The 26,023-nt window shown below is 41.6% G+C and overlaps 1 protein-coding gene and 1 long non-coding RNA gene across 19 annotated transcripts in view; one reads left to right on the top strand and one right to left on the bottom strand.

Annotated features, from left to right (window-relative positions):
• cacna1g (calcium channel, voltage-dependent, T type, alpha 1G subunit) overlaps nt 1-26,023 on the top strand; it is a 157,250-nt gene that overhangs the window by 123,136 nt on the left and 8,091 nt on the right. For 9 of the 18 annotated variants that reach the window (XM_057055744.1, XM_057055658.1, XM_057055701.1 and 6 more), the window contains 14 exons: nt 128-196; nt 1,128-1,312; nt 6,430-6,556; nt 9,138-9,263; nt 9,345-9,434; nt 9,588-9,780; nt 11,188-11,238; nt 20,562-20,713; nt 21,231-21,340; nt 21,809-21,939; nt 22,950-23,020; nt 23,552-23,630; nt 23,907-24,028; nt 24,600-25,016. In XM_057055744.1, the coding sequence (XP_056911724.1) occupies nt 128-196; nt 1,128-1,312; nt 6,430-6,556; nt 9,138-9,263; nt 9,345-9,434; nt 9,588-9,780; nt 11,188-11,238; nt 20,562-20,713; nt 21,231-21,340; nt 21,809-21,939; nt 22,950-23,020; nt 23,552-23,630; nt 23,907-24,028; nt 24,600-25,016 (1,923 nt within the window). Of the gene's footprint in view, nt 1-127; nt 197-1,127; nt 1,313-6,429; nt 6,557-9,137; nt 9,264-9,344; nt 9,435-9,587; nt 9,802-11,187; nt 11,239-20,561; nt 20,714-21,230; nt 21,341-21,808; nt 21,940-22,949; nt 23,021-23,551; nt 23,631-23,906; nt 24,029-24,599; nt 25,017-26,023 lie in introns of all 18 variants that reach the window. The other 9 variants (XM_057055662.1, XM_057055676.1, XM_057055751.1 and 6 more) reach the window with 5 other exon arrangements.
• On the bottom strand, nt 6,523-9,750 carry LOC130539397 (uncharacterized). Its single transcript, XR_008954115.1, has 3 exons — nt 9,543-9,750; nt 7,452-7,564; nt 6,523-7,255 (listed from the first exon to the last, which is right to left on the bottom strand). It is a non-coding gene; the product is annotated as an uncharacterized LOC130539397 (long non-coding RNA).

A 26,023-nucleotide genomic window follows, 5' to 3' on the forward strand; every position in this document is an offset into this window, starting at 1 on the left:
CGTACATTATTCAGCTAAGGACTGTGCCAGTGTAGAATTCAAGAACAGTTTGATAATTAGTTATTGATCCTGCTAGCCTACGTCTCCACTCACCCTTTTCTGTGTTTTCTTTCTCTCTTTGCTACAGGAGCGGATCTTCCTGTCATTGTCCAACTATATCTTTACTGCAATCTTTGTGGCTGAGATGTCTATAAAGGTATGACTGCATTCATTGTTAAAGTTTGGATCACTCTTATTAAATAATAATAACGTATAAAAATGTAGTAGATTAGTTATATGCTGCAGATGCATTGTATAACAGTATAAGGTTTGAGGAGCAGAATGTTTCAATTTTAAATAAATAAGTGCAGTACCTTGGGATCTTAACTTTGTCATTCTTCATTCTCAGCTCATTTATCATTGCACAACCTGCAATATTTGTCTTGTGAACTTCTGCAGGGGCCCAGATCATAGTCTGGGAACCACTCTGAACAGCCTTTTTTTTTATTGCTAACACGTCATCTAGCGTTGCTATATCAACCAGCCTTCACTTCTGAGTGATAATTATTTATACAACTAAGAGTGTCATTGCTAAAGATGCCATTAGTGGAGCACAAACACTGTCAAGACTGAGACTGAAGAGGCGGTCAGGTGGTTGAATAGGTCAAATACAAGACTTTCCCCCAAGAAATGTAAAAGTTGGTTTGGGCATGTTTGGAAGTAATGTATGCTGGGAGCACTTTTACTGTTCTTCCTTGCAGGATTTTAACCACCGGTTTTGTAATCACACTCATCTGCCAAGTTTTCCCGAAGACATTATGAATGCTGTTATGCATAAACTAGCACAGAATAATCTCTCCAGTGCGTGAATTTGAAATTGCTCTCCTGACTTCATAATTCTGGGCAAATAAAACAAAACGAAAAAATAGTTGCAAAGCTTGTCAGCTTTTCTTTGTTTCTGCAATGCAATTGGCTTTGACAGGCAGAAAATATAATGCATCATAGCCCACAGAATCTGAAACATGGTTTAAAAGATGCTCGCAACTTTTTATATTTGCTACATTTTCAGACTGGGAGATAAAGTAAAAAATTCCACATGCCTCCCTTCACTTCATGATTTGTGTTTGTCTGGTCCCATCTGTATCCAGATCGTGGCTTTGGGCTGGTGTTTTGGAGACAAGGCTTACCTAAGGAGCAGTTGGAATATTCTGGACGGGATGCTGGTGTTGATTTCAGTCATTGACATCCTGGTGTCTCTCATCTCCAACTCTGGCACCAAGATCCTGGGCATGCTCAGGGTACTGAGACTGCTGAGGACGCTGAGGCCGCTGCGGTGAGTGTCGTCCCTGAGGGCATCAAAATGTAGAGAAAGAGGGCACATGTGATTTTATACACAATGGGCGATAAACTAAACAAAACTATTTTTAGGTATGTTTGTGGGGACATTTGTTTTGTGAGCATTCACAAGTGTGTCAATATCAGCATGTACACAAACTCTCCGTACTGTTTGTTTGAGTGGAAATAAGGCGGAAATAACCAATTTGGTGACTGTATTTGTATTTCTGTGTGTGTTTGTTTTTTATCAGCGGGTCCTTTTTGGGTAATTTAGAGTTACATTTAGTGTGTGGGGATTTCATGCTTGACTTGGCTCAGAGCTGCATGGTTGTGTGGAATCCTCAGAGCGCTGGTGGCTTTGCCCTGTCGCGCATATTTATCACAGTGCTGTGGAAAAGAATGAAATTAAATATTCATTTTCAGCTGGCCAAATTTATCTAGCACACACCAGATTTGCTCTGCCATTTTTCACTTTTAACGGACATATAATTATAGTTTTGTGGGGGCACAGTGATATGGTCAAGTTGACAGGCTTTATTTTTGTTGTAATTATCCCTTTGGGCATTTCAAAAGGTTGGATTCTTTCTTACTTGACTGCTACAGTATACTCCCTTCCAGGGTCCTAGGGAGGGTGCTGGAGCTGCATATGGGTGAAGGCAGGGTACACCACTGTATGTAAGCTCATTGCAGGACTGTATGTGAGCATTTGGGGGTTTGGTTCCTTGCTCAAAGGTACAGTGGTGTGCTCTGAAGGTGTTCTGTCACCTCCCCCACTACCAAAACACCTTTCAAGTTTTATTTGCACATGACCTTGAACTCACAACCCTCCGATTCTCAGCCCAGTCCCATACAGACTGAGATCCTTTTAGTTGAATTTACAGTGACCTTTATCCCCCCAAATTAAATCAGTCTATCCTTGAGTCAAAGCTTAGTTTGATTAAGATTAGATAAAACATGGCCAGAGGCATCCATGTGTTACAGTAGTCCCAGTCCAGGGATGAACATGAGGCTGCTGCAACCTTGACATTTCACCCACAACCTCCCAAATCTGATTTGTTCTTCCTTAAGCTAATATGAATTTAAAAGAAAAGTATTGAAAACATTGTTGAGATATCACATCCATATGAACTGAACACATATAACATCCAGGTGTGGCAAGGCCTGGTTGTGCATTTGGCCCTGGTTATTGATGGCTTCAACAGACAGCAGGGCTGTTAGGTTGCTCCAGCTTGTCTGTTTCGCTTTTCATTCTTTTATTCACTACATCCATCTAGTCAGGAAACAGCTTTATTATCTGAAACTGGCATCAGTGCAGTTTATCAACTGTCACTAAAAATCGGGTGGCTTGACACCAACAGCTTATCAACCTTTTACTCCAAGTGTTGTGGGTTGTTATACTCCATTTAATCCGGCATTAATAGGAAAGATTATTGCGGGAGGAAGCTATAAAGATGGGCAAAATTCGAGGTCCTTTATCTTGAAAGCTGAAGGTGGTGTGATGGGTTGGAGACGCAGAAAAGATGAGAAAATGGGATTTAGAGCCTTGGATAAAGGCAGAAAGTGAGAGCAAAACAGTTGACTTCACTCAGCCTCTGCCTGCTCGAGGCTGCGGATGAGCTGTGAGAAAGCCATACTGTAAAATTGGTGTTAAAATGGAATTAACTTTCAATCCAGGAGGAGAACCTTGGCATTTAGAGGCTGGAACAACTTAAGCGGTTAATGCGACGCAGTGGGTCCACTGTTATACTCAGTAGAACAGTTTACTGCAGGTATTTTAAAGTTTGTGAGATCATTCAGCCTGGTCAGAGTTCAAGTCCCATCCATGGAAAATTCATGTCAAAAGAGTGGATATAGGCTGCTAAGTAGCCTGGTAGTGAGTGGGTGACTTTGATGCATAACTATACAGTATGATGTTTTATTAAGAATTGATTGTGTTTATTATTTGGTCATTTTTTAAAAAAAAATCAACCAAATTATCATCCATCCATCTTTTGAAAGGCATGAAAAGACTCACCCACTAACTTTTATAGTTGGAAATTGAGTTCAAATCATTGCAGCCTTGTGCAAATTCTATTTACGATTTCAGAAACGTTTTAATAAAAATCTGCCATGCTGCTCACAAAATACAAATACAGACCTGCAAAGTTAATATACACCCTCATAGAATCATTATTTATGGAATTCCATATAGCATACAGGTGGGCTCTTAGAAAGGATATCATTTTAATCCCTGCACAGTACGGCAATATTACCACTTTTCCATTTTTATAATCAAGTTCTGAGGTCTTGAAGTTTTTAAATTGAGGCTCCTAAGCGCCTCCGTCTTAGTTTCAAATATCAGCTTGTCGTTGCAGTTCGATTGTGGCAGCCTGGCACTTGCTGGCTGCTTGAATTAAATATGAGCTGCTTCTGTTTTTCCCCTCTGGTAGTGTAGGTAATGTTCCCACAGGTGCCACCATCACTATCATCTCCAACTATCTGAACATTAAAGGAGCACGCTTTATGGTTTTGTTGCATGAATTAGTATATGTGCATGGGTCAGTTGGCAAAAGAAAAAATGTAAAAATTGATGCATTAGCATTGTTTTCGAGGACACACCTCCAGCTTTACATCAAGCCTACAGCACAAGCTGAGGTTTGACCTCAGGGAAAATCAGTTGTGTGTTTCCTTGTAGCACTTTAATGTCATCTAGCACCACCTACATGTTGTCAGCAGCTCAGCTGAGACTCAATCATATCACCCAATCATTCCTCAGACCATAAATTATGCTCGTCATGCTGCAAACCGTTTTGTGAGGTCAGAACGATGTAACTGGGGCCACTGCCCTCTGCCTTCTCCTCCTCCTGCAGTCACTATGTTTCATATTTTCCTGCTAAGTGGTGCTTACATTGAATTGGGAATGTCCGATTTTTAAAATTGCACTGACTTGCCAACAGTTAGCAGTCCAACTGCTGGATAATGTTTGACTTGACAGAGGGGTTGGGAAAGTTAGATGGCATCGTGGCGGGGTGGGGGTGGGGGGGGGAAGAACAGATGCTTCATTCTTCATTCCCTCTGTGTCAAGGTGAGTCCCAGCCCTCCTCTCTTCCTCTGTTTGCATTCTTTCATAATTACATCTGGTGTTTGTACTATGAGAACACCCCCAATGCCTGTTTTTTTGCCCAACTTTATGCTGTTTTCCTAAATTCCGAGGGAACGTTCTGTCAGAGTGCAGGTGTTGTACTTCACTACGAGCTCCCTGCTGCTCCTTGGTGCGCCCTACAAAACAAGAGGAGTATAAAAAGAATTAGATGAGATACACAGGGTACATGAAAGATGAAGAGACAATTCAGGTTTCTTGTTTAGTCACCCTTGAGTAAACAGGAAAAGCTTTGAAGAAAATGATCTTACTGACACTACTGAGTAACAAAGTTATTTTGTTAACATAGTTATTTTCCCTATGAGGAACTTTTCAGGACTTTCCAGTCTTTTGTCTAACCTCTGACAGGATAGATTCCAAAGCTATCCCCAACTTGGTAATGAAAAACATCAGTTAATTGTTAAAAAAATGGATGTAAAAATAGTGAAAACTGCTTTCATCTTTGCATCATCCTAATGTTAGAAAATCCCTAAAACATAATCCGTCTTCACCTTTCAACATTAGACTTGCTGCTGTGCTGTGCATGAATTCTTATAGGGAATGTTTGATGCATTTTGAATTTCCTTTAATGAATAAACAAGGATGAAAAGGCTTTTGAGGCTTTTTAATTTCCTTTTACCATTAAAAAAATAGTAATACAATGCTGGCCATATTTCAGTGCTACAGTGTATTGGTATTGCATCAGCATTTCAGCCCCCTATAACTGGACAGTGGTACTACAATCCAAAACTCCATAAATGAAACAATGAAGGGCGTGGTGATTAGGTGTGCCGGTAGCTTGTTGATCATTACTCCACTGATCAAGACTATTGATCAGCCGGCATCCATCAGGCCTAGACGTTTATTATCTCATGACTCTTCTTAATGTGTTATCGACTCTCCCTTCACGTGAATGCCTGTTCAGAGAAAAACACACGATAATGAGTACAGCTCACTGAAAAAGGCAGCGTAGATTATCATCGTGACATCCAGGGTAGCCAGGTTTTTTATTTCAAAAGGATGTGTGTGTGTGTGTGTGTGTGTGTGTGTGTGTGTGTGTGTGTGTGTGTGTGTGTGTAATAGAGTACAGTGTGAATTTCTTGAGAATAATTGCATTGTCCTTTTTTAATTGTATATTTATCCTGACAGGTGGAGAAGCTCAGCTGCATGGCAGCTGAGCGATTAGGTGCCAGGGAGGCACTAATTAAACATCCTCATCAAGCAATTGGCTTAATTAGAAATGTTTCTTTTCCCTATCGCAGAAATTAAATCAAGCAAAAACTAGTACAAAACAGAGAAATGTGTGGGTGAATGACAGGGAGGTTAATTGCTCTAACAAGTGTTATTTTCTTTTGTGAATGTTTTTGACAAATGTAGTTCTAAAATTTATTTAAAGTTGTGAATTTCTTTTCTTTTTTTTAAGTTTAGGGATCTACCGTTACTAGTTACATTGCTAACTATTTGATCTATAAAAAGCAATATTTACAAATTTGTGCGCTGCCTTTTTCTGCCGTTGTGAGTGAAGTGCGAAAATGTACAATGAAATTCGATTCAACTAAGTTGGAAGTGCTTGTACAGGAGTCAAATAAATACCCGACTGATCTCCACCAGAGAAATCTAAACATCACAAAAAGAGCCACTGTGCATAAAGCCTTTTGCCCCTGCCCTTCCAACGTGCTATATTTAGATGCAATCACAACCACCACAACTCCTTCCAGATCTGATGAATCATTTTGAGCATGCTAACATTTCTTAATTGCATATTCTCCTTCCAGAAATGCCCCATAATCCATATACATTATGGCCAAGGTGCTAAATTTTCTCACTTCAGACATGATCCTCTGTGCACACTGTTAGTAGATCAACTTGTACATTATTTGTCAAGTTTGCACAAATTTTCAGTAAATCAATTAAGTCATCTAAATGTGTCTGCCGACAGGGTTAGGGTGTCAGAGGTATCGTTTTTCTTCTATAAGCCCTTATTTGTTGTGTTTCAGGGTAATCAGCAGAGCGCCAGGACTGAAGCTGGTGGTGGAGACGCTGATGTCTTCACTGAAGCCCATTGGCAACATTGTGGTTATCTGCTGTGCCTTCTTCATTATCTTTGGAATCTTGGGAGTGCAGGTGAGATGGGGAAGCAATTGGCTCAGAAAATGGTCGAAAAAGTAATTTAGTACTGTTGACCCCTCAAAAACAGCTTCTAACTGCTGGTGACTTTTCCAGCAATGAGACCCTGGGTTCAAATTAACAGATCAGTCTGAACTGTTCATAGGTTCCTCGTCATCTCTGTGCTACATAGATTTTTCAAATTAATCTTTTTTCCTCCTAAAGTCAAGAGAAATTTGCACTTATGTGATTGGTTATGCTAAATGAATAAAATTGAATTGGGCTGCTTCCAAAGTTCCGATCAACGTCATTTCTGCTGCACTGAAGGTTCCTTAGAACGCAGTGGCCTCCTTCATTCTGAAATGGATGAAGTTTGGCACAATTAGGAGATATCTCAGAGCAGTCTGACCAAACTGAGCAATCTAGCTTAAGAAACTTGGCCAAGGACCAGAGACCCTGTATACTAAGGGAAGAAAAGCCCAGAATGTCAGCCATCACTGCAGCACTCCATCATCCTGAGCTTTATAACAGGGTATCTAGACACCTAACTGATTCTGATACTGTGAGAAACAAGATCTCTAGTTTGATGAAACCATGAATTAACTTTCTGGTCATAATTCTCAGCATCAGGTCTGGAGGAAATCACAGATCATCACTTGAACATCATGGTCACCATCATGGTTGTGGGGGTGCTTTTAAGCAGATGGGAGAGGGAGGCTGGAAGGGTTGAGGGAGAGAGGAATCAAAATTAGTTCAGAGGTGATCAGAACACTCATGTCCTCAGACCACCTTCCATCAAGGGTCTGTTGTTGTCAATGTTTACTGTAATTGTTTTACATGGATCATATATTTCACGGGAAAAGAAAAACTAACAGTGTTGATGGTCAATACTCATAAACAACTGAAATCTTACCGTGAATGAGATTTCATAGCTACCAGCCTGTGGACCAGTTGTCAAGTCTAGGATTGTATACATACACTTTGGCATGTTTATGTCCAGGAGAATTAACCAGTGACACAAATGATCTGCAAGGCAATGATCAGACGGCACAGTTCATTGAAATCCTCACACAGTTAACTTCCACTCTATTGTTTTTTTTAATATGTTGCCAGTGGTGCGGGATTATATATTGTCTCATAAACCAGGCAGCTCTTGTTTGTTTCACACTAGTTGCCAGGCTCCGGGTCAAGGAGGAGATCCTGCCCCAAGTGGAGGAGTTCAAGTACCTTGGGGTCTTGTTCACAAGTGAGGGAAGAATGGAGCAGGAGATCGACAGGCGGACCGGTGCAGAGTCCGCATTACTACTGTAGTGGTGAAGAGAGAGCTGAGCCAAAAGGCGAAGCTCTTGATTTACCGGTCGATCTTCGTTCCTACCCTCAACTATGGTCATAAGCTTTGGGTAATGACCGAAAGAACAAGATCACGGGTACAAGCGGCTAAAATGAGCTTCCTCCGTAGGGTGGCTGGGCTCTCCCTTAGAGATAGGGTGAGAAGCTCTGCCATCCGGGAGGAGCTCGGAGTAGAGCCGCTGCTCCTCCGCGTTGAGAGGAGCCAGATGAGGTGGCTTGGGCATCTAGTTAGGATGCTCCCTGGACGCCTCCCTGGTGAGGTGTTCAGGGCATGTTCCTCCAGTAGGAGACCCCCGGGAAGACCCAGGACACGTTGGAGAGACTATGTCTCTCAATTGGTCTGGGAACGCCTGGGGATCTCCCCGGACGAGCTGGAGGAAGTAGCTGGGGAGAGGGAAGTCTGGGCTTCTCTTCTTAGGCTGCTGCCCCCGCGACCCGACCCCGGATAAGTGGTAGAGGATAGTTGCCAGGCTCATGTACAGTACAGTACTGATATTTAAATAAATAAATTATTGGTCCATATCATCATACTTATATCCTTACTTGCATAAAAAGTGATCAGCAAATATTCAAAATCAATTATGGGATAAAGATACAGTGGGACCTCTACTTACGAATTAATTGGTTCTGGAAGTTGTTTCGTAACCTGTAAATTACGTAAGTAGAGACGCGTTTTCCATGTAAATGCCCTAATCCGTTCCAAGCCCCCAAAAATTCGGACATAATTTTTTGCATCAAAACATGTAACAAATACATGTTACAATTAGATTACCGCACAATAAATGTAGGAATTCAGTGCAAGGCTTCTCCAGGAACAAAGTGATTTTTTTTTTTTATTATAGGCTAATCTTACATTAGCCGTCATTACTAGCAACGAACGTTAACACTTGTGGTAACACCGCCATTTAATGGACAAACATAAGAACACCCACAATAAATCCTGAAGACGACGCTGGGATACACACAAACTGGTACATACTGACGTCCCTCCTAGCCAATGGGATGACAGGAAGATGCTAGGCTAGAGCAGCTACAAGCATGTTTGCGCTCGCTAAACTCTGCGAGCTGCGAGTAGTAGCGGTAGCGTATTTTTGCCTTTCGTATCCTGAAATTTATTTCGGAACAAGAGGAAATACTTTCCAGTTGAAACGTTTCGTAACCTGAAAATTTCACATGTAGAGACGTTCGTAAGTAGAGGTCCAACTGCAGATGCAGTTTGAACCACAACATGTCATCTGTTCGTCCACAGCTCTTCAAAGGAAAATTCTTTGTTTGCCAAGGAGAAGACGTGAAGAATGTTACCAACAAGTCGGACTGTTTGCTGGCCAACTACAAATGGGTCCGACACAAGTACAACTTTGACAACCTGGGACAGGTAAGATCTCAGAAACCCTTTTCCTCATGAAAAGAATTGTGAGATTTTATTTCACCATTTCTTCCTCTTTTTTCGTGTCAGGCACTGATGTCTCTGTTTGTTCTGGCATCAAAAGATGGCTGGGTAGATATAATGTACGATGGCCTAGACGCTGTGGGAGTGGACCAACAGGTAAACATTAAGTCTTATCACACACTGACAAACAAAACACCTACGACTCAAGTAAATCCTGTTTCCCAAACAAAAAAATGTGTACAGATGCTGTCTGTAAATCATTACCTCTCCAAATATTGCTAACGATCCCCATCATTGTGTGTCCTGTAGCCGGTAATGAATTACAACCCATGGATGCTGCTCTACTTCATCTCCTTCCTGCTGATCGTGGCCTTCTTCGTGCTTAACATGTTTGTGGGAGTTGTGGTGGAGAACTTCCACAAGTGCCGGCGTCACCAGGAGGCTGAGGAGGCCAAGCGCAGGGAGGAGAAGAGACTGAAACGCATGGAGAAAAAGAGACGGAGTAAGGAGAAGGAGCTAGCTGGTCGGTAGTCTTTCCACATCTTTCTGAGTCCTGCTTGATTTGAGCCTGAGCCTTTGTTTATTTATTTACCTTTGGCTTTTTGATTTTGTTTGGCCGACCGCGAGCGACTGCAATTAGTGAGTTAGTCCTGACTATGGTTACTGTTTTGCAGTAGGAACCCTCTTTTTCTTTCTTTGAAGGTCCTTTGGCTAGTTTTTGATAATTCTGTGGTGACCTGTTCTTGCTCTGCTGACACTTGCGCCCATTGTAGGGGCTCTTCTCCAACTCCAGTATCAGATTTATCAAACTGGATGTTGAGAAAAGCCTCCGACATTTGCCGATTTCCAGAGCAAGGATAGAAAACTGTCAGCCTTAGCTCGCCTACCTTTTTGTTCTCTTACCTTGCCTTGGTTCATGATAGATGCCGTGCTTGGGATGGCCCCTTAGAGCATGTCCAGTGAGTGCCGAAAGATGGGGGTTGCATGGTATTAAGTATATGGAGCTAGAGGGAGGGGGAGTTGTTGATCAATCAACTAGACTGAACCAAAACAACCGGCAATGACACCCCTCCCTTCCCCTCTTCTGCATGTGGTTCAGTACAGCCGCGGGGGCAGGGATTCATCAAAATCTAGAGAGAAATTAGGTTTCTCTTAGATTTCTTATTGATGTGAGATCACTTTGGGTGAGATTTAGATACCTGCCCCTCCTCCCCTCCGGCTGTATAGGAGTTTATATCAGTCGGTTTGTTTTTAATTCTTTCCACTGCCTCCTGTCCATAAAATTATGGCAGTGTCATCTGCTAATATTGACTGCTTGTGTGACTTCTGAGTCCATACCAGAGTAATCCAGAAGCACATGGTTGTTATAATCCCAGAAGGAGCAGTGGACACATTAGAGTTTTAGATTTGAATAACAAATCTGTGTTGTTTCGCCCGCTATGACATGACAATTTTATTTGACAAGAGAAATGTTTCTTCCCAACTCTTGAGAAATACAGATGGAGACATCCTCTTTTCAGGAAGCTGTGCCAAGGAAATCCGACCAATTAGGGAGCACTCAGACACTTTGCACAAACCCGGTCAAATACATACTACCTTGAGGTCCTTCCCGTTTTTCCTTTTGATATACAAGAACTTTTGAGTGCTCTTGTCGTGGGAAATTTTCAAAATGGTTTTAAAAGGCTGCATTGGTTTGAGCTATATTCTGCGAAATCCAAATTACTGGACTCAGAATCACTGGAAAGACAACACTCGGGAACATAGGCCAGCTTGATCTTTCACCACTTCCTTCTGGCCTTACTCCATCCTTCTTTCCCTCTTTCCTTCTTCACTCTCCTCTGTCTCTGTCCATTCTTCCTTCCTTGCTGTCTTCTGCCTTTCCTTGACTAACATGGTCTCATTCCTCCAGATTTATTGGTTCCGGGGGTGAGTTGGGCCCTTTCTGAAGGCACTTTGAAAGGTACAGAGTTTCCAGCATGTTCTGTGTGTCCCTTAAATCCACCACCACCACTACCACCGACCACGACCACCCACCACGGTGGCTTGGGTTCAAATTTCTAATGATCACGGGAGGTAGGGCCACATGCCCGTCCACACCCCCTTCCTCTCTCCCATCAGCCCTCAGTCTGCTGGACATACTGTTACCTGTTTTTCTGTCGTGGCTTTGTTTATCATAGATGTTCCACGCCGTCCATGATCCATCCACCGTTCACAGGAGTGCATTGCCCTACCCCTAAAAAAGAGGACCTCAGTCCAAACTGTAAGGATGCCAAATGATCCACCAACCAGAGTGAGAGAGGCAGGTCACGTGACAAGAGACAATACCTAAGCTATAGATCGCTTCCAGTCATGTAGCTATCAGTTTGTGAGTGTAATGGGTACTTTTGCTAACGCTACAATAACGCACATATGAATGAGAATGAAAAGATTTGTGAAATTGTCAAAAGGTGAGACATAAACTAAACACAATTACATATCAGCACAACACATAGCGGAATATATAAAAATCAAAAGATCCACTGCTGCTCATCGACAATATCGCGCTAAAATGTGCCTTGTCACGGTAACGGTTCAGGTAAAGGTTCAGCACAGGACAGATGAAACTGAATAGTCTTAATATGATTTGTATTAATGGCGCCCAAATGAGTGTAAATAGATGACGGCAGCTGTGTGATGTCATGCCAGCGTGATACACTAGCAGAAACACCTGTGTGCTGAAAATCTGTAGGCGTCACACTGGCGTAAGTAGAAATTCCTAAATGCTTGCAACACTCATTTTAAGTAGAACTGTATCTTTTGGAACAACCTACTACCTACCTGCCTCTTTATGATTCTTGTAATTTCAGCTCCGTTGCTTTTTCTAATAAAATCCACTAACAAGGTTACCGTACTCCATCAAATTCCACTGGACCGCAGAATTTCAATCAAGAGCATTCCATTAACGCATGACTTACTACCTTACAACAAGACACCCCTTGCAGAAAATATGTAATATGTAATCACAACAAATGAATGTGCATAAACTCTAATGGGTCCTTTTAAAATGCCAGTGTCATACATTAGGGTCCATATACTGTAGACTTTTTTTTTTAACTTAAATAGACAGCTTTAATATTCCCGTGGGAAAATTAATGTATTTCTTCTCCCTGGGATCATTAGCGGACTATGATTAGCTCAGGATCATGATAAACTACATTAACCTGTCTCACATTAATGGCTGATTTGTTATAACAGACAGAAGTCACAACTGGACAAGCCATTATTAAGTGGCACCACAGCATGTTTGTTATCATAAAGGTTATTTCTGGTCTGATGTGGCATCTTGTTGGCACAGTAACACTAAGGTACGGGGAAGTGTGTTAGCTTTGTGTTTGAAAAGCCTGCAGATTATGATCTATTAAATAGGTGCTCATCCCTAGGACTCAAAATTCAATGTTGTAGATTATTAAACATGCATTCTTAGCTCATTGTAACATTCTGATTCTCTGTGTTTCATTGTAGCAACATTTTTTTTACTTATCACAAGAAACTCTGAAAGGGATGACAGATTCTGTGCAATTTAAAACTTGCAGAGGGAGGGAAAAAAAGAATGGAATATCAATCAATATTTTAGCTGAAAACTTTTTTTCATTTTTGTGTATGTTAATTCCTAAGAAGTTATTTAATAAGGCTCCTGGCACGAGGTGACATGTTCTTCACATCTTTACACACAGCTGAGTCACATGTTCCAGTGAAAACTGACCACAAAGCGCGGAGAGAAGGTTGTGTTTGTTCTTCAGAGCAGAGAGAATAAACAAGACCAGGGTTGAAGAATGAATAGATAACATAGAAACAGACCTGTTTCTGATGCTGCTGTCGGGTGTTAGATTCCCCGGTGTGTGCTTTAGATATGAGTATGCTACGCTCATAAGCCTTCCAGACGTCACTTAGAGGATTGTGGATGTGACATATTAACAGATGGCCCTGCAGTCGGACGCAGCAGTTCTGTCTGGGTCAGCCCCCGCAAGAATTCTCTCATCACATCTTTCCCCAGACAGTCATCTTATCAGGAATACATGGAGGAAATACAGTGAATTTGCCTCAAACGCTCTGCATTCTGCAGCAGTCTTCACATGGAAGGCTTGGGTCTTACTTTTTCAAACTCATCTATTGAATCAGTTGTTCATGGCAAAATGTTTTGTTTATTATGTCCAACTGAAAAGTGGATTGCCTAAGGTTGCCAATCAGAACACGGTCAGAACGGACCTGCAGCTTTCTGTAAATCAGCCTCCTACTCAGCCCAACAGCTCATCTTCTCTTTGTACTGTGTGTTTTAAAACTGCACTGCACAATGGAGAAAAAGTCATTAGAGGTGCCCCATGGAGGTATGTTTTCTAATTAACCTAGTTATATTTGAGTTATTTGTCTCCAGAAATGTTCAGTCCTTCAGATTAAATAAACTATGTAATGTGTCTATTACCTGGAGGAGAGACTTAGAGTACCTTTTTATCACTAATGTTTCATTGTTAGCTGCTTTCTTTCCTGCTTTTCTTCTCTGGTCTCATAGCTTGTTACTGCCCTCAACTGTTCATCAGTGGAAAATGAGTAGGGTTTAAAAAAAGAATGTATTCGTTATTAATTGCTGTGTGCTTTAAAATTATTCTGCTGCAATAGCCAGAGCACCTCTGGGTTCCAGGACCTTTGTGACCCATTATATAAAATATCAATTATGAAAATTGAACTTTGGAAAACATTAATTAGACAGTCATGTACACTGAGGATTTGATGCTTCACTGACCCTCAAATGCAGGGGGTTGTGGGTTTTATGGGTTCAAATGTTTCGTTTTTTTTTTCAAGCTTTTATGATTTCACATAAATGAAACAACTCTGCAACTTGGGTAAAACTGTTTCTGAAAAACTTGCAAAAGAAGAGGTTCGAGTCGGTTCAAACATCAGCTGACCCGGGGAATGTGTCTGTTGTCTTCTTTGTGTGGAGGACTAAATCCTCGTCACCTGGAGGTGGGTAAACAAAGTTGTTTCCCGCGTTTGTTTCGCTAATCTGCCTTGTCAGTACACGGCCAGCAGTCAACAACATGTCGAGGATAAACGGATCAGCCCCTCACGCGTACTTTACTTATGCCAGACCTGGGAACATGCAGGAATACACACGTACACACGCACAGAAATCCAAAACATCAGTACTGTTTGACATTCTATGAATAGCAGCCCTTCATCTGTTAGCTCACACAAAATGTATCTGGGTCAGAGCTTCCAGAGAGATGCATTTAACAGAAGTTCTTTCGTCTATTCCTCTGTAGCAGAATCTTGTAATTACCACTTTGAGCCCAGAAAGAGAGTGACAGGCAGTGGTAAAAAGTCTTGGAGATGCTGCTCGGGGGTGTGAAACTTTAAAGCCGCGAGGTGTAGGTAGTGGTGTCAAGTAAGGCATCAAGTGTGATGAATCTTTAATAACTTTGGGTTAGCAGCCAGCAAAGTCGTGTAACCGCTCGAGGGTACGAATGTGCAGGCATCAAGGTTTCCTGACACCTTTTATTCCACCCACCAACCAGAATGATGTCTCCATTGTACATTTTTGCTTTAAAGACAATAAGATAGCATTTAAAGGATAAATCACCCTATAAATGAGCTGATAAAGTTTATTTGTCTTTAGTAAACATAAGTGATCTCCTCCATCGATCTCTCAAATGTAATAGAATGAGTAATAATGCTCATTAATCGCTACTGAAGGTAGCATTCATTATTAAGTGAGGTAAAAGAAGGCTCGGCAAGACTAGAATTCTGTGAGTAATTTGCTGGCAGAAAAACTGCCTTAACACCACTAGCAGTGAATGTTTCATAATGGGAACATTTTCAGCGATTATTTCATAGAGGAAATTTGAAAAAGACAACAGTGGAATGGCGTTCAGGGTCTGTGCCATGGCATGATGCTGTAGGGAAAGATGGAATGAAAGGGACAGGATGTTATTTCTCCAGGGCAGGTTGAAGAACAAACATCCAAGAGAGGGTCAAAAATGCAGAGAAAGATCTGCTGTAGTCTCAAGAATTCAACCACTTTGCGTTGTTTAAATACTTAAATAGGAATTTAAGTAGTTTGATATGTTTAAGTCACTTTCCAGTTAATTGTTTGATCAATGTTTGATCATAAATCTCACCGAGATTGACGAATGTGTGCCAGTGTCAGTCACAGAAAGCGACAATGAGAGGATCCAGTTTTAGATAATATTAAGCCATCTCCTTTACCGGGCAGTCACCCAAATTCCATGACCTGATGGATGCTCGGGGTCACGGTGAGCACCAAGGCTAGCAGGGGTCATGCTAATGTATATTCATGCTTGAGTAATTAGGCTCCGAAATTATCTACATCATCTAGTAATTTCTAGAACTCTGAAGTAGGTTAATTAAAAATTGTGGCTGTTGACATTTCAGAGTATGAACAATGAGGGTTTTTAGGGAGTCTATGCTTGAATTAAAGTTTGGGGTTGGATTTTTTATTATTATTGATCTGTAACTGAAAATACTTAATTTGTTTTTCTCCTACATGTGCATTCCTTAGAGGGGTTTAGGGGATAGCCCCCACTCCATTACATCCTTAACAAGCTTTACATCGGTCTGCAAATTTTCATCACTCGTTCTCCTTGTTACTTTGTCCTCCACTCACACCGTCCAGTCGCTTGCCTTCATTCAGTACCCCATTCCAGTTGGTTCATTCTTATCAAGTATGACTCAGAAAGAAGTGTTTCAGTCTGCCATGCAATTTACTGAGTGATTTTTTTTGTGTGTGTGCGTGTTAAAGGGAGCCAAGAATTGTGTGCGTGTTATCATTATCATTTCTAAATGATGTTGTGTTTTCTTATTTGTCCACATCCTTTCTCCTGGACTCCTCTATGTGCTCTGCTCTGCCCGTCTGTCATTTATCCCCTTGTGGTTTCGACTGTTTTCTCATTTGTATTTGTGCCTTTTTGTGTTTTCTATTTGAGCAGGGCAGCAGAGCTTTCGGGAAATCCAGTTGAATCTCTCTCGTTTTGATTATTATTTTACTGTTTATCCTGTGGGCCTTTCTTCGACTTCACGTTTGCCAGATTTCCAAATTGGACACTCTGTCCAGTGACACATTTTTCCTGGCAGAAGTCGAGTCCCAAAGTTTACCTCTGAGCCATTCACTGTGAAGGACAGGGGGCATAAAAGCAGCACTCATTTTTTAAATAATCTACTTCCTTGTATATGTGAAAACAAATACACTCCTTGCTCATATTTTACTAAATCCCAAACTTTACCCTCCATAGCTCTTTGTGGCTGCTTTTCTGACCCCTGACCTGCTCCTCCTTCCACAGCCATTATAATTAGCCAAACATCCCCATCCTGCATCTCCACTCTTTACTTCAACCGCACCAATCACATTCCTCACGCCAGCAATCTGTAAACATCCGATGGCTCCGAACTCAACAGGAAGTGAGCAGGAAAAAAAAGCAATCGTCCATTCAGCCAAAGCTGTTGCAGTGTCTCGTGTGTAGCGTCCTGGACTAGCAGACACAACATTCTCTCCACATCACGACCAACTGTCGGTAACCCCACATAATCACCACATGCCGTGAAAGCAGCTCAACCACAGCGTAGCTGCAATGCTATGCTGTGTCCTATCAAATTCATCAGTCCACCCCTGACTTCCAAGGATCTTAAATGTGTCTGTATTTCCCAACAAAGACTGCCTCGGAAATGTATAGATTATATTTTTGAGAGTGGCCACGTCCAAATGGCAACCCCCAGGTCGAATGTTCACCGTGGGGACGACGAGGCTCTTGGGGTTGTTTTTGGACAGGGAATGCTTTATGTCTTTTTCCTGTCAGAGCTTGGGCAGATCTTCAGGCTGGGTTTAAGATCTCATTACAGTCAGTGAAGTCACTCTGGAAACCAAATGTCCACAGGATCCAGCTGCATTCCATTTACGTTTCCCGCTAATTTCACTCTTGGGAGACATTTTCTTAACATTTCTTAAAAATTTGAAGTTTGGAGAATATCAATCCAATGATGCAGGCAGAGGAGACATTTTATGCTGAGCAAACTTCAGCTTAACATAAAAACGTCAATTTTAAGGTTTGTCGCTCAACAAAGACATTTACAAATCAGCCATGGGAGTCCATAACCACTAGTTTATCATCCATGGAATATTTACACAGCAATAACCAAATTGCTCATGAGCAAGTCTTAGATTGCTTTTGAAAGATGACTGATTTTTAAATGCTGTTTTATAATAATTGGAATAATGAGGGTGTCAGCACCTCAGTGTGGCAGTAAAACTACTGAGAGAATACACTATAATTCCAACTACAGAAAAGTGAAATTATAATGTCATGGACATGGAAAGTCAGCCATTCTTCATTAGCAGAGTTGCATATTTTGAGGTGATTTATTAAACGAAGAAATTACCAGTTGAACTAGTTGCAGTCAGGTCACGTGGACATTTCAATAAAATTCTTTAACAAGGAGAACGAGATCTCAATCCCATGATATATGCTCAGTTCTCGATACACAACTGGAGGATGAGGTGCAGAAGGCAAGCATTGCTGCCTGGAGGAACAGGTTTGTAGGCTGCCACTGCTCTGTTTTCTCTGCACCCATCCTCACTGAAAGGGATGAGAGTTGAGAGAGGAAGGGATTTATTCCTGGGAAACACTACCACCTCAGGTGTGCCATTTTCACACATTCAATATTCATTATAAACATGATAAACAATTCTCTCTTTTCTGATGTATTGATAGTTTAAAATTATTTTACTGAGGGGAAATGGAACAATAAGTGATGCTCGAATGGCAGAAAAAGTTGCCTATCTCAACATACTGACACGAATGAGGTCAGGCAGCGGCGCAAACAAAGGGGAATCTTGTATTTGGGAATATATTCCAACTCCTGGCTCAGCTCACACCTGCTGGTAAGGAGAACAGTGCAAAAATAATGTTCACTTATCCATAGATGATGGAGAATCTAGTGAATACAAATGTTACTTTCATACTTACATAGATATGTAATCTATGTAATCTCATCATGGGCACTTTTCCACTAAAATTAATTGGTAGCTCATGGAGCACTTAGAACCTACTATAAACTATAGGGACTAATGCAGCCCATTTTTCAGTGTTCAGTGCAGCCTTAATCCCACCTGTAAATTATGCTATCTGTGTCGAGAAAATCAGGAAATCTAACGCGTGTGGCCTTAAACGTATTTATTAGTTTGTGGTTTTGTCAGTTTTTCCTGGCTTTGAATACCAATAAGATGTTGTTTTGGCCAGCCATCAAGCCGATACGCTGGCTGAAACATCTTTTCAAGTCACCATTTCCATTTACTGTCAATCCATCTATCCGCAAAGTCCTTGACAGTGGAGTAAAAACAACCACAGAATTTTTTTGGCCATGTCAAGTCAAAAATGACATTTCCAGAAGTCTAGGATCAAAAGTAAAATGTAAAATCAGTGTGTCACATTGTTTCAGCGCAGTCATTCGAGAAGCCAAACCAAGCACACCAGAAGCCATGTTATTTTCACATTCTGGCACGCACATCTCCACGGGAGGTCAGAGAGAGTGAAAGTCCAACACTGGCTCTCTCTAAAGTGCAGCTCAGACCACCAGTGTTCATGCTGACTCCCCCTGATGATCTCCAGGACAGATCTCAGCAGACTGCAGACTTCTGACAAAATTCAGCCACTCGTGATGATGCCATCCACAGAGAGCACACACATGAATCTGACAGGCAGGGACAGCTCGACATTTAGCCTAAACAGCCTCACATTAAAGCCCTCTAATCTCCATATTCACCTGAACCCACATGTGTTGCATGTTTTCGATGAGGTGTCATCAGTTCTCATGTGTTGATGCCCAACCAAGCCCAGATTAAGACCTTTTCAGTGCATGAATCCAGTTGAATTTCTTAGTATGGCTAAATAAAAATCTTAAAAAGTAAGTCATGCACATACTAGTGCGGACTGGTGACTCAGGTCCAGCTGCATCAATATGCACCACTCAAAGCAACAGTTTTAAGGGAAGCATCAATGTCATCAGAAAATAAAATTGACTGACAAAGTATTGCATCAATCTGATGCCAAGTCTACCGCTAAAAAGGATTTACAAAATTATTTTTCAATTATCTTTATATCTGTACACCATCTGTTTTATAGTTTAAATAAAGCATGTGGTAAGTGTAGGCTTATCACCTTCTGTCACAAGTCTTTTTGCCCCAACAAAATGAAACAAAATTAGTAACAAATGGCTGTTAAAAGGATTAAAAGTGCATTAGTAATCTTTATCTTTCATCTAATTCATTTCACAAACCTAAACTTCAGATTGCATAGACACAGGAATTATATATATTTTTAAAAAAACTTAATAAAAGTTCAGAGTGATTAATTGATGGACTGATTGCTGGGGTAGATCTTAATAGCTGAACTGAAATCCCAGAAACGTCCATGTAGATGGCCAGTCGGTTTACTAAGCACAGCTGTCATCCCTCCTGATCTATGGATGATATTTCTCCATGAGGGGTAAGCGCAGGACACACACCATTGCACAAACACACAACTTGTGGGAACCATTCCAGTTTTATACAGCGGCACACCTGGGCTAATTGGATAGAGCAGAAGCACCCCCTGCACCCCAAGGACTTTCACCTTTAGCGCATCCCTGCAGTTTCTGTGTGACCTTGAGGCTCTCCCACACTGACCAAACCAAGAGGAGATTTATAGAGTGAGCTTTCCTCTCTGGCTGTCATCCTAAGTCCCAGCCCGTCCATCCATCTTTCCAACATGGAGATGATGGATGGGCATGGAGATCTTTGAGAGTGAAGGGATTTAAAAGCGATGGCTGCCTCACATGACAATGGCAGGGACGGAGAAATCTCAAAGCTGAGTTGACCCCAGCAACAGAAACCTGAATTAATCTCCCATCTCACACACACACTGAGAGTTCATTAATTAAATGTTGATCAGTGGAGGTTTGATTTGAGTGGTGAAGACTAAAAGCCGCAAGAGGGCCCCAAGGCCCTCATCTCAGCAGCCATCGTCTCTTTCAATCTCTTCACATCACAGCCGTGTGCATCTCTAACCCGTGTGGACCTGTCTCAGTAACAAACCTTTAACACAACAGCTTTGGTGGCTTCCCTCTCCAACACAGCAGGTCTACAAACGGACGTCCCTGTGTATTACCTACTGTCTCACTTTATGAACCCCCCTCCCCTTCCGCCTCCTCCCCTTGCTCCATTCCCCATGTCCCACCCCCACGACTTCCCCTTTCCAACAGAAGCTCAGAGTAAGCCCTACTACTCTGACTACTCCCCCACCCGCCTGCTCATCCACAAGATGTGCACCAGCCATTACCTTGACCTGTTTATCACCATTGTCATCGGGCTCAACGTCATCGCCATGTCCATGGAGCATTACCAACAGCCGGAGGTCAGATGTGGCTCCGACCCTTTTGTTTTCACTTGCTTGGGGCAATCATTCAGGGATATTGAAGTATAGTCCCTTGTCCAGTAGTCTGGTATTAAATATTTCAAATGCACTATTTTACTATATCAATGACCTTTAAATGATATGTACACTGTACAAATTCCTGAACTTTGATTAGTAAAATGGATTATGGATTTCTTGTTCTGTCATGTGACATTGGTCATAGATTGCCTTGCAGGATAGTCAACACTGTTTGGAGAAATACTACTAGATATAAGGAGTAACATGCCTTAATGTGATTAAATGTATAATCGGGCACTTTACTGTCTGTCAAATATTATTCTTATATCAATTATCATTTTTTGTTGTCACATGCAATAATTTAAAAAGTAGGTATATTTTATTTTATATTTTATAAATATATTACAATCATAATACGAGTGTTTTTTTCTGCTGTCTCGGTTAATGTCATTTTTTTGTTCTTATTATTTAACATCTCTGTACATCTCTGCACCCTTAGGAGTTGACTGAGGCATTAAAGATCTGCAACTACATCTTTACACTCATCTTTGTCCTGGAGTCAGTCTTCAAGCTGGTGGCGTTTGGCTTCCGCCGCTTTTTCAAGGACAAGTCAGTGCCCCAACATCTTGAATAGTGTTCTTTTTACAAAAAGTGCCACACAGACATGAAGTCCCAAGACACAAGCATGTACAACAACCTTTAGCTTGAAAGTCTGACTCTTGATACCACTAAGTGAATGATCAACCAGAGCAATCTCCAACATCCACTGAGTCATGCTGTTGATTAAATGTGTTGAATTAACATAGGAGAACTTACAAACACCAAAACAGGTGACAACCTGGAGGAGGAGACTTGTGATGAAATGAAGAATGAGATGTAGACATAATGATGAGTTATGTTGCAAGAAACAAGTAAAAAGAAAAAACAGGTGGCCAGCTCTTGCCGTCTGTACAACCACCACCAGCTGCCGTCTAATCCTACGCACTGGACTTGAGTGTAGACGTCAGCAAAGGTCTAGAGAGATTTCAATTACTTTTATTTTGGAGGGAGCATTGACAAGTGCATTCTTGTGTGTAGGTGGAACCAGCTGGACCTTGTCATCGTGCTGCTGTCCATCATGGGCATCACACTGGAGAAAATCGAGGAGGCCTCACTTCCTATAAACCCCACCATCATCCGGATAATGAGAGTGCTAAGGATAGCGCGAGGTGCAATAGCATTCCTACCCGGATCAGGCTGTACTTTTAAACTGCAAAATGTTCCTTAAACTACCGTGTGTATTACATTTGCATGATGGGTCTCAGCAGGATGTCGATTAGCCAGATGGTAGTGAGAAACGCAGCACTAAGTAGAGGAGAGAAAAAGAGGAAGAGAGTAAGGTGAGGGAGTAGAGCAGAGGCACATTAAGATCGTAACCGAATTAGGCTGCGAGAGGCTGCATGAACAGGCACAGGTGGAGGTGGTGTATGACTAATGTATGACCTGAAAATAGATTTAAAGGAGATGGAAAGAAGTTGAAAAGAGGAGCAATCGATATTAGAATGATAAATGTTGATACAGGGTGACCGAGGATAATGAGAAAGGAGTGTGAGAGGAGCCAGCAGCATTATTCCACAGGGCAAAGAGGGTGGTGGATTTGGCAGAAGGAAAACGGTCCATTTGCTCCAAGCTGATTTCTTTCCCTGGTAATTAAAGGTGAGGGAATTCCTCCAGAGAAAGAAGGAACACAAAAGGAAAGGGCAGATGAGGGTAGGAGCTTTTGTTTTTTTTTTCCAGTTTAAAGGAAAAAGGGAGCAGCATGGAAGTTCTTTTTGTGCACTGTCACTCAAAGCAGATGTACTGGACATATAATTCACTGGTAACTAGGCAGCATTCGCAATTGTCTGGACATCTGGCACTATTCTCCTCCCTGTCCTGCTAAACACTGAATAGTTCAACCATCAGCTTACATCAGAGGTACTTCCTGTTGCACCGCCCTGAAGTTGATGGTAATTTAGTTTCTCATAAAATGTTCCAAAACTGAAGCCATTCTTTGTGTGTGTAGCAAGAACATGCCAGAGGCTGCTGAGATAGACTTTAGAGTTTATTTCCACCAGTGTGGAACATGGTTTCATCCCAACCATTGTTTCAGCTAAACTACATTGGCTTGTGTGAAGTGCTGATTTCAATATAGGTTTGATCTTACCACCAACTTTTCGTTTCCTCTATGTTCCTGCAGTTCTAAAACTCTTGAAGATGGCAGTGGGAATGAGGGCTTTGCTGGACACCGTCATGCAGGCACTGCCTCAGGTACTGCTCCAACTCTGCTAAAGAAAATCCCAGTGATGCTTCATCCTTTTCGTCCTCAGTACGGCTCCTTTGGGATCCTCTCCTAAAAACCCCTGAAGCTGTTGTCAAACTTATTTCCCAGAGGCATTTCTTTTTTCTTTTTTTTTTTGGTATATAATGTTCTAATCCAGCTGCTATTTTCCCACATATTTGCATATCCCCACCCCACCCCCACCCTCAAAAAGAAGCACATTGATTTTACTGCATCTTGGTTTTAGTTCTGAGAGATAGTGGGTGAAATTGAAGCTGCGTTCGAGTTGGTAAAGAAGAACAGGGAGAAAAAGGCATCCCAGCATGCTTGAGAACTACTGCTGTCTTTCTGAGAGAATGATAGTTGTGTGGACGGTTTCTGTTAGGGGAGAAGTTAAACCGTTCCTCCCATACAGTTTCTTGTGTGTGCTTTTTGAACGCAGCACATTTATTTCACTCCTATTTTGTGTGGGAAGAACTCTCTGACTTGAATCCCTCCCGCACCCTGTTGTCTCTCTGCAGGTGGGGAATCTCGGTCTTCTCTTCATGCTTCTCTTCTTTATCTTTGCAGCGCTGGGAGTGGAGCTGTTTGGTGACTTGAGTAAGGAAACATGCAGCATGCGCGTAGGCAAACCAGACAATGATTTAAACATGTTCTTCCCAGTCAGACCAGGCATGCACCGAGTATTTAAAAGGCTCATCTGGGGGTTTAAGCTCGCTTATCTAACATAATGGAATACCTGACACATTTCTCCGATATTTACCACAAACTGAACTCCACAAATACTTATGAAAATGAAAGAATTAATCGCTTTGTGACGTTATTTCTCCGTCATCCTCTTCCTCACACTTTCCCTGCTGCTTATCACCCTATCAGTTTGCGATGAACTCCACCCTTGCGAAGGTCTCGGACGTTATGCCACATTCAGAAACTTTGGCATGGCGTTCCTGCTGCTCTTCCGAGTATCAACTGGAGACAACTGGAATGGCATAATGAAGGTTGGTAAACCTAATACTACAATATTGGAATTTTTGTTTGTTTTGGTGTTTATTTCATTATTTGTTTCAAATAGTTTAAGGCAAGTTTGCAAAAATTCTCAAGGTCAAGATAATCTGGAGAGTAATTGCAAAGTTTCTAATCTAATATTCATTGACTTTTATTGTTTTTTGTCATAATCCTACAAATCACATTTATATTGGACAAGTTACTGCATGGTCAACTTTAATGCCAATTTTCTGTGGCTGCATTTGGCTTTTAGTATAATGAGGTAGAGTTGTAGTAGTGGAGGAAGAGTAAATGACACAAGTGTACCCTTTAAATTTTGTTGTAGGTGCATATATCAAGCAGCCACCTCAGCAGATTTGGAAGGTTATACTAGCTTAAACTCATGAGCCTGCTACAGCTCATTCAGCTTTATCATCAACATTAATTTATAACAACACCCTGCTAGCATTTGCATTAGCAATGTAGCAATGTCACAGTGGATTTTTTTGATACTTCATTAATATATTATAACGGTGCTGATACTGGTCTCTTACACCGTGCACATCTGTTATGTTCTCCATTCAGGATACATTAAGGGATTGCGCCCATGAGACCACCACCTGTTACAACACTGTGGTCTCCCCCATCTACTTTGTGTCCTTCGTTCTCACCGCCCAGTTCGTCCTGGTCAATGTTGTCATTGCTGTCCTGATGAAGCACCTGGAGGAGAGCAACAAGGAGGCCAAAGAAGAGGCTGAGATGGAGGCAGAGTTGGAGCTGGAGAGCAGAGCTCAGTTGGAAGACATGACACCAAGGTCACCCCAGCTCAACCCTCTGGCAATGGGCCTGGATAGGCTTAGTTCAGGAGGTTCCCCCTGTAGGTCCTCTGGAGAACAGTACACGGAACAGGGAGACGTCCCTATGGACTCTCCTACAGCTGACATAAGAGATTCTGTGAACATCAGAGCAGATCCTCTCTCATGTTTGGAGCCAACACCAGAGGTAATACATCTCTTTATGTCACATCCACACTTAGAGGTTCTGAAACTAATCCAGAGTCTGAAATGTATGGCACCAAGGTGGGGGCAAAGTCCACCCTACTACATTTTAAGCTATGCTTGCCATCTTAGTCGCTAACTGCAATCATATGTACATTGCTTTTCTACATCAACATGTTTGCAAAAAAGATCTGGATGAGATTGTAAAAGCTTTTTTGATAACATCTTATCAAAAGAAGACAACAAGTTAAAAATAGAAAAACAGCGGCTCCATCTTGAGGTTTGGAGTATAAATATTACACAAAATGTTTGTAGGAACACACAGGGGAACTGCAATATTAGCTTTTCTAATTCAAATATTTTTTTGTGCTTTAGTTGATAGAATAACACATTTCAGTCACCCCTTATACATGATTTGAAAAGAAAATACCAATAGTTTTGTCTTGTTCATCATCATGTCCCTATGTTAAGGAAAAGGTTTGCATAAGACACAAGTCTGTTCCGTAAGTTCCACAAAACTACATTTGTAGAATATTTATGTATTTAAAATTGTTGCCTGTGTCCAGAAATCATTTCCAGTTGGGGCCAGGCTGTGCAGCATACTTAATGACCCCCCCCCCCCCCTCCAATATGTCTCAGGTCATCAGATCTGATTCCAAACTCTCTAGCACATGGACACTGAGTAAGCTGTCTGGTGTCTGAAATATTGGACTTGTCAGAAAGGCTGTTCTTTCCACTATAGTTTTAAAAACAGAAACAAATATGTCTGCATGGCTTTGATGCGGAGGAATTGCTGGTGTTTATGAAATACTGATCTATTGTACTCACATTTACAAGTAATGACTGCATTGTAAGAATTTGCATGTGTGTGCGCATGTGTCCACGTCTATGTACGTGTGTGGTCCATTTAGAGACTGTGCCAGTCACACATAGGTCACCGTGCCATGGGAGAACAGGACCACAGGGCTATGTTGTTCATTTCAACAGCTATTTACAGACAGCAGGGGAACT

The sequence above is a fragment of the Takifugu flavidus genome, chromosome 1 (genome assembly GCF_003711565.1).
Source record: "Takifugu flavidus isolate HTHZ2018 chromosome 1, ASM371156v2, whole genome shotgun sequence".
Taxonomy (NCBI): Eukaryota; Metazoa; Chordata; class Actinopteri; order Tetraodontiformes; family Tetraodontidae; genus Takifugu; species Takifugu flavidus.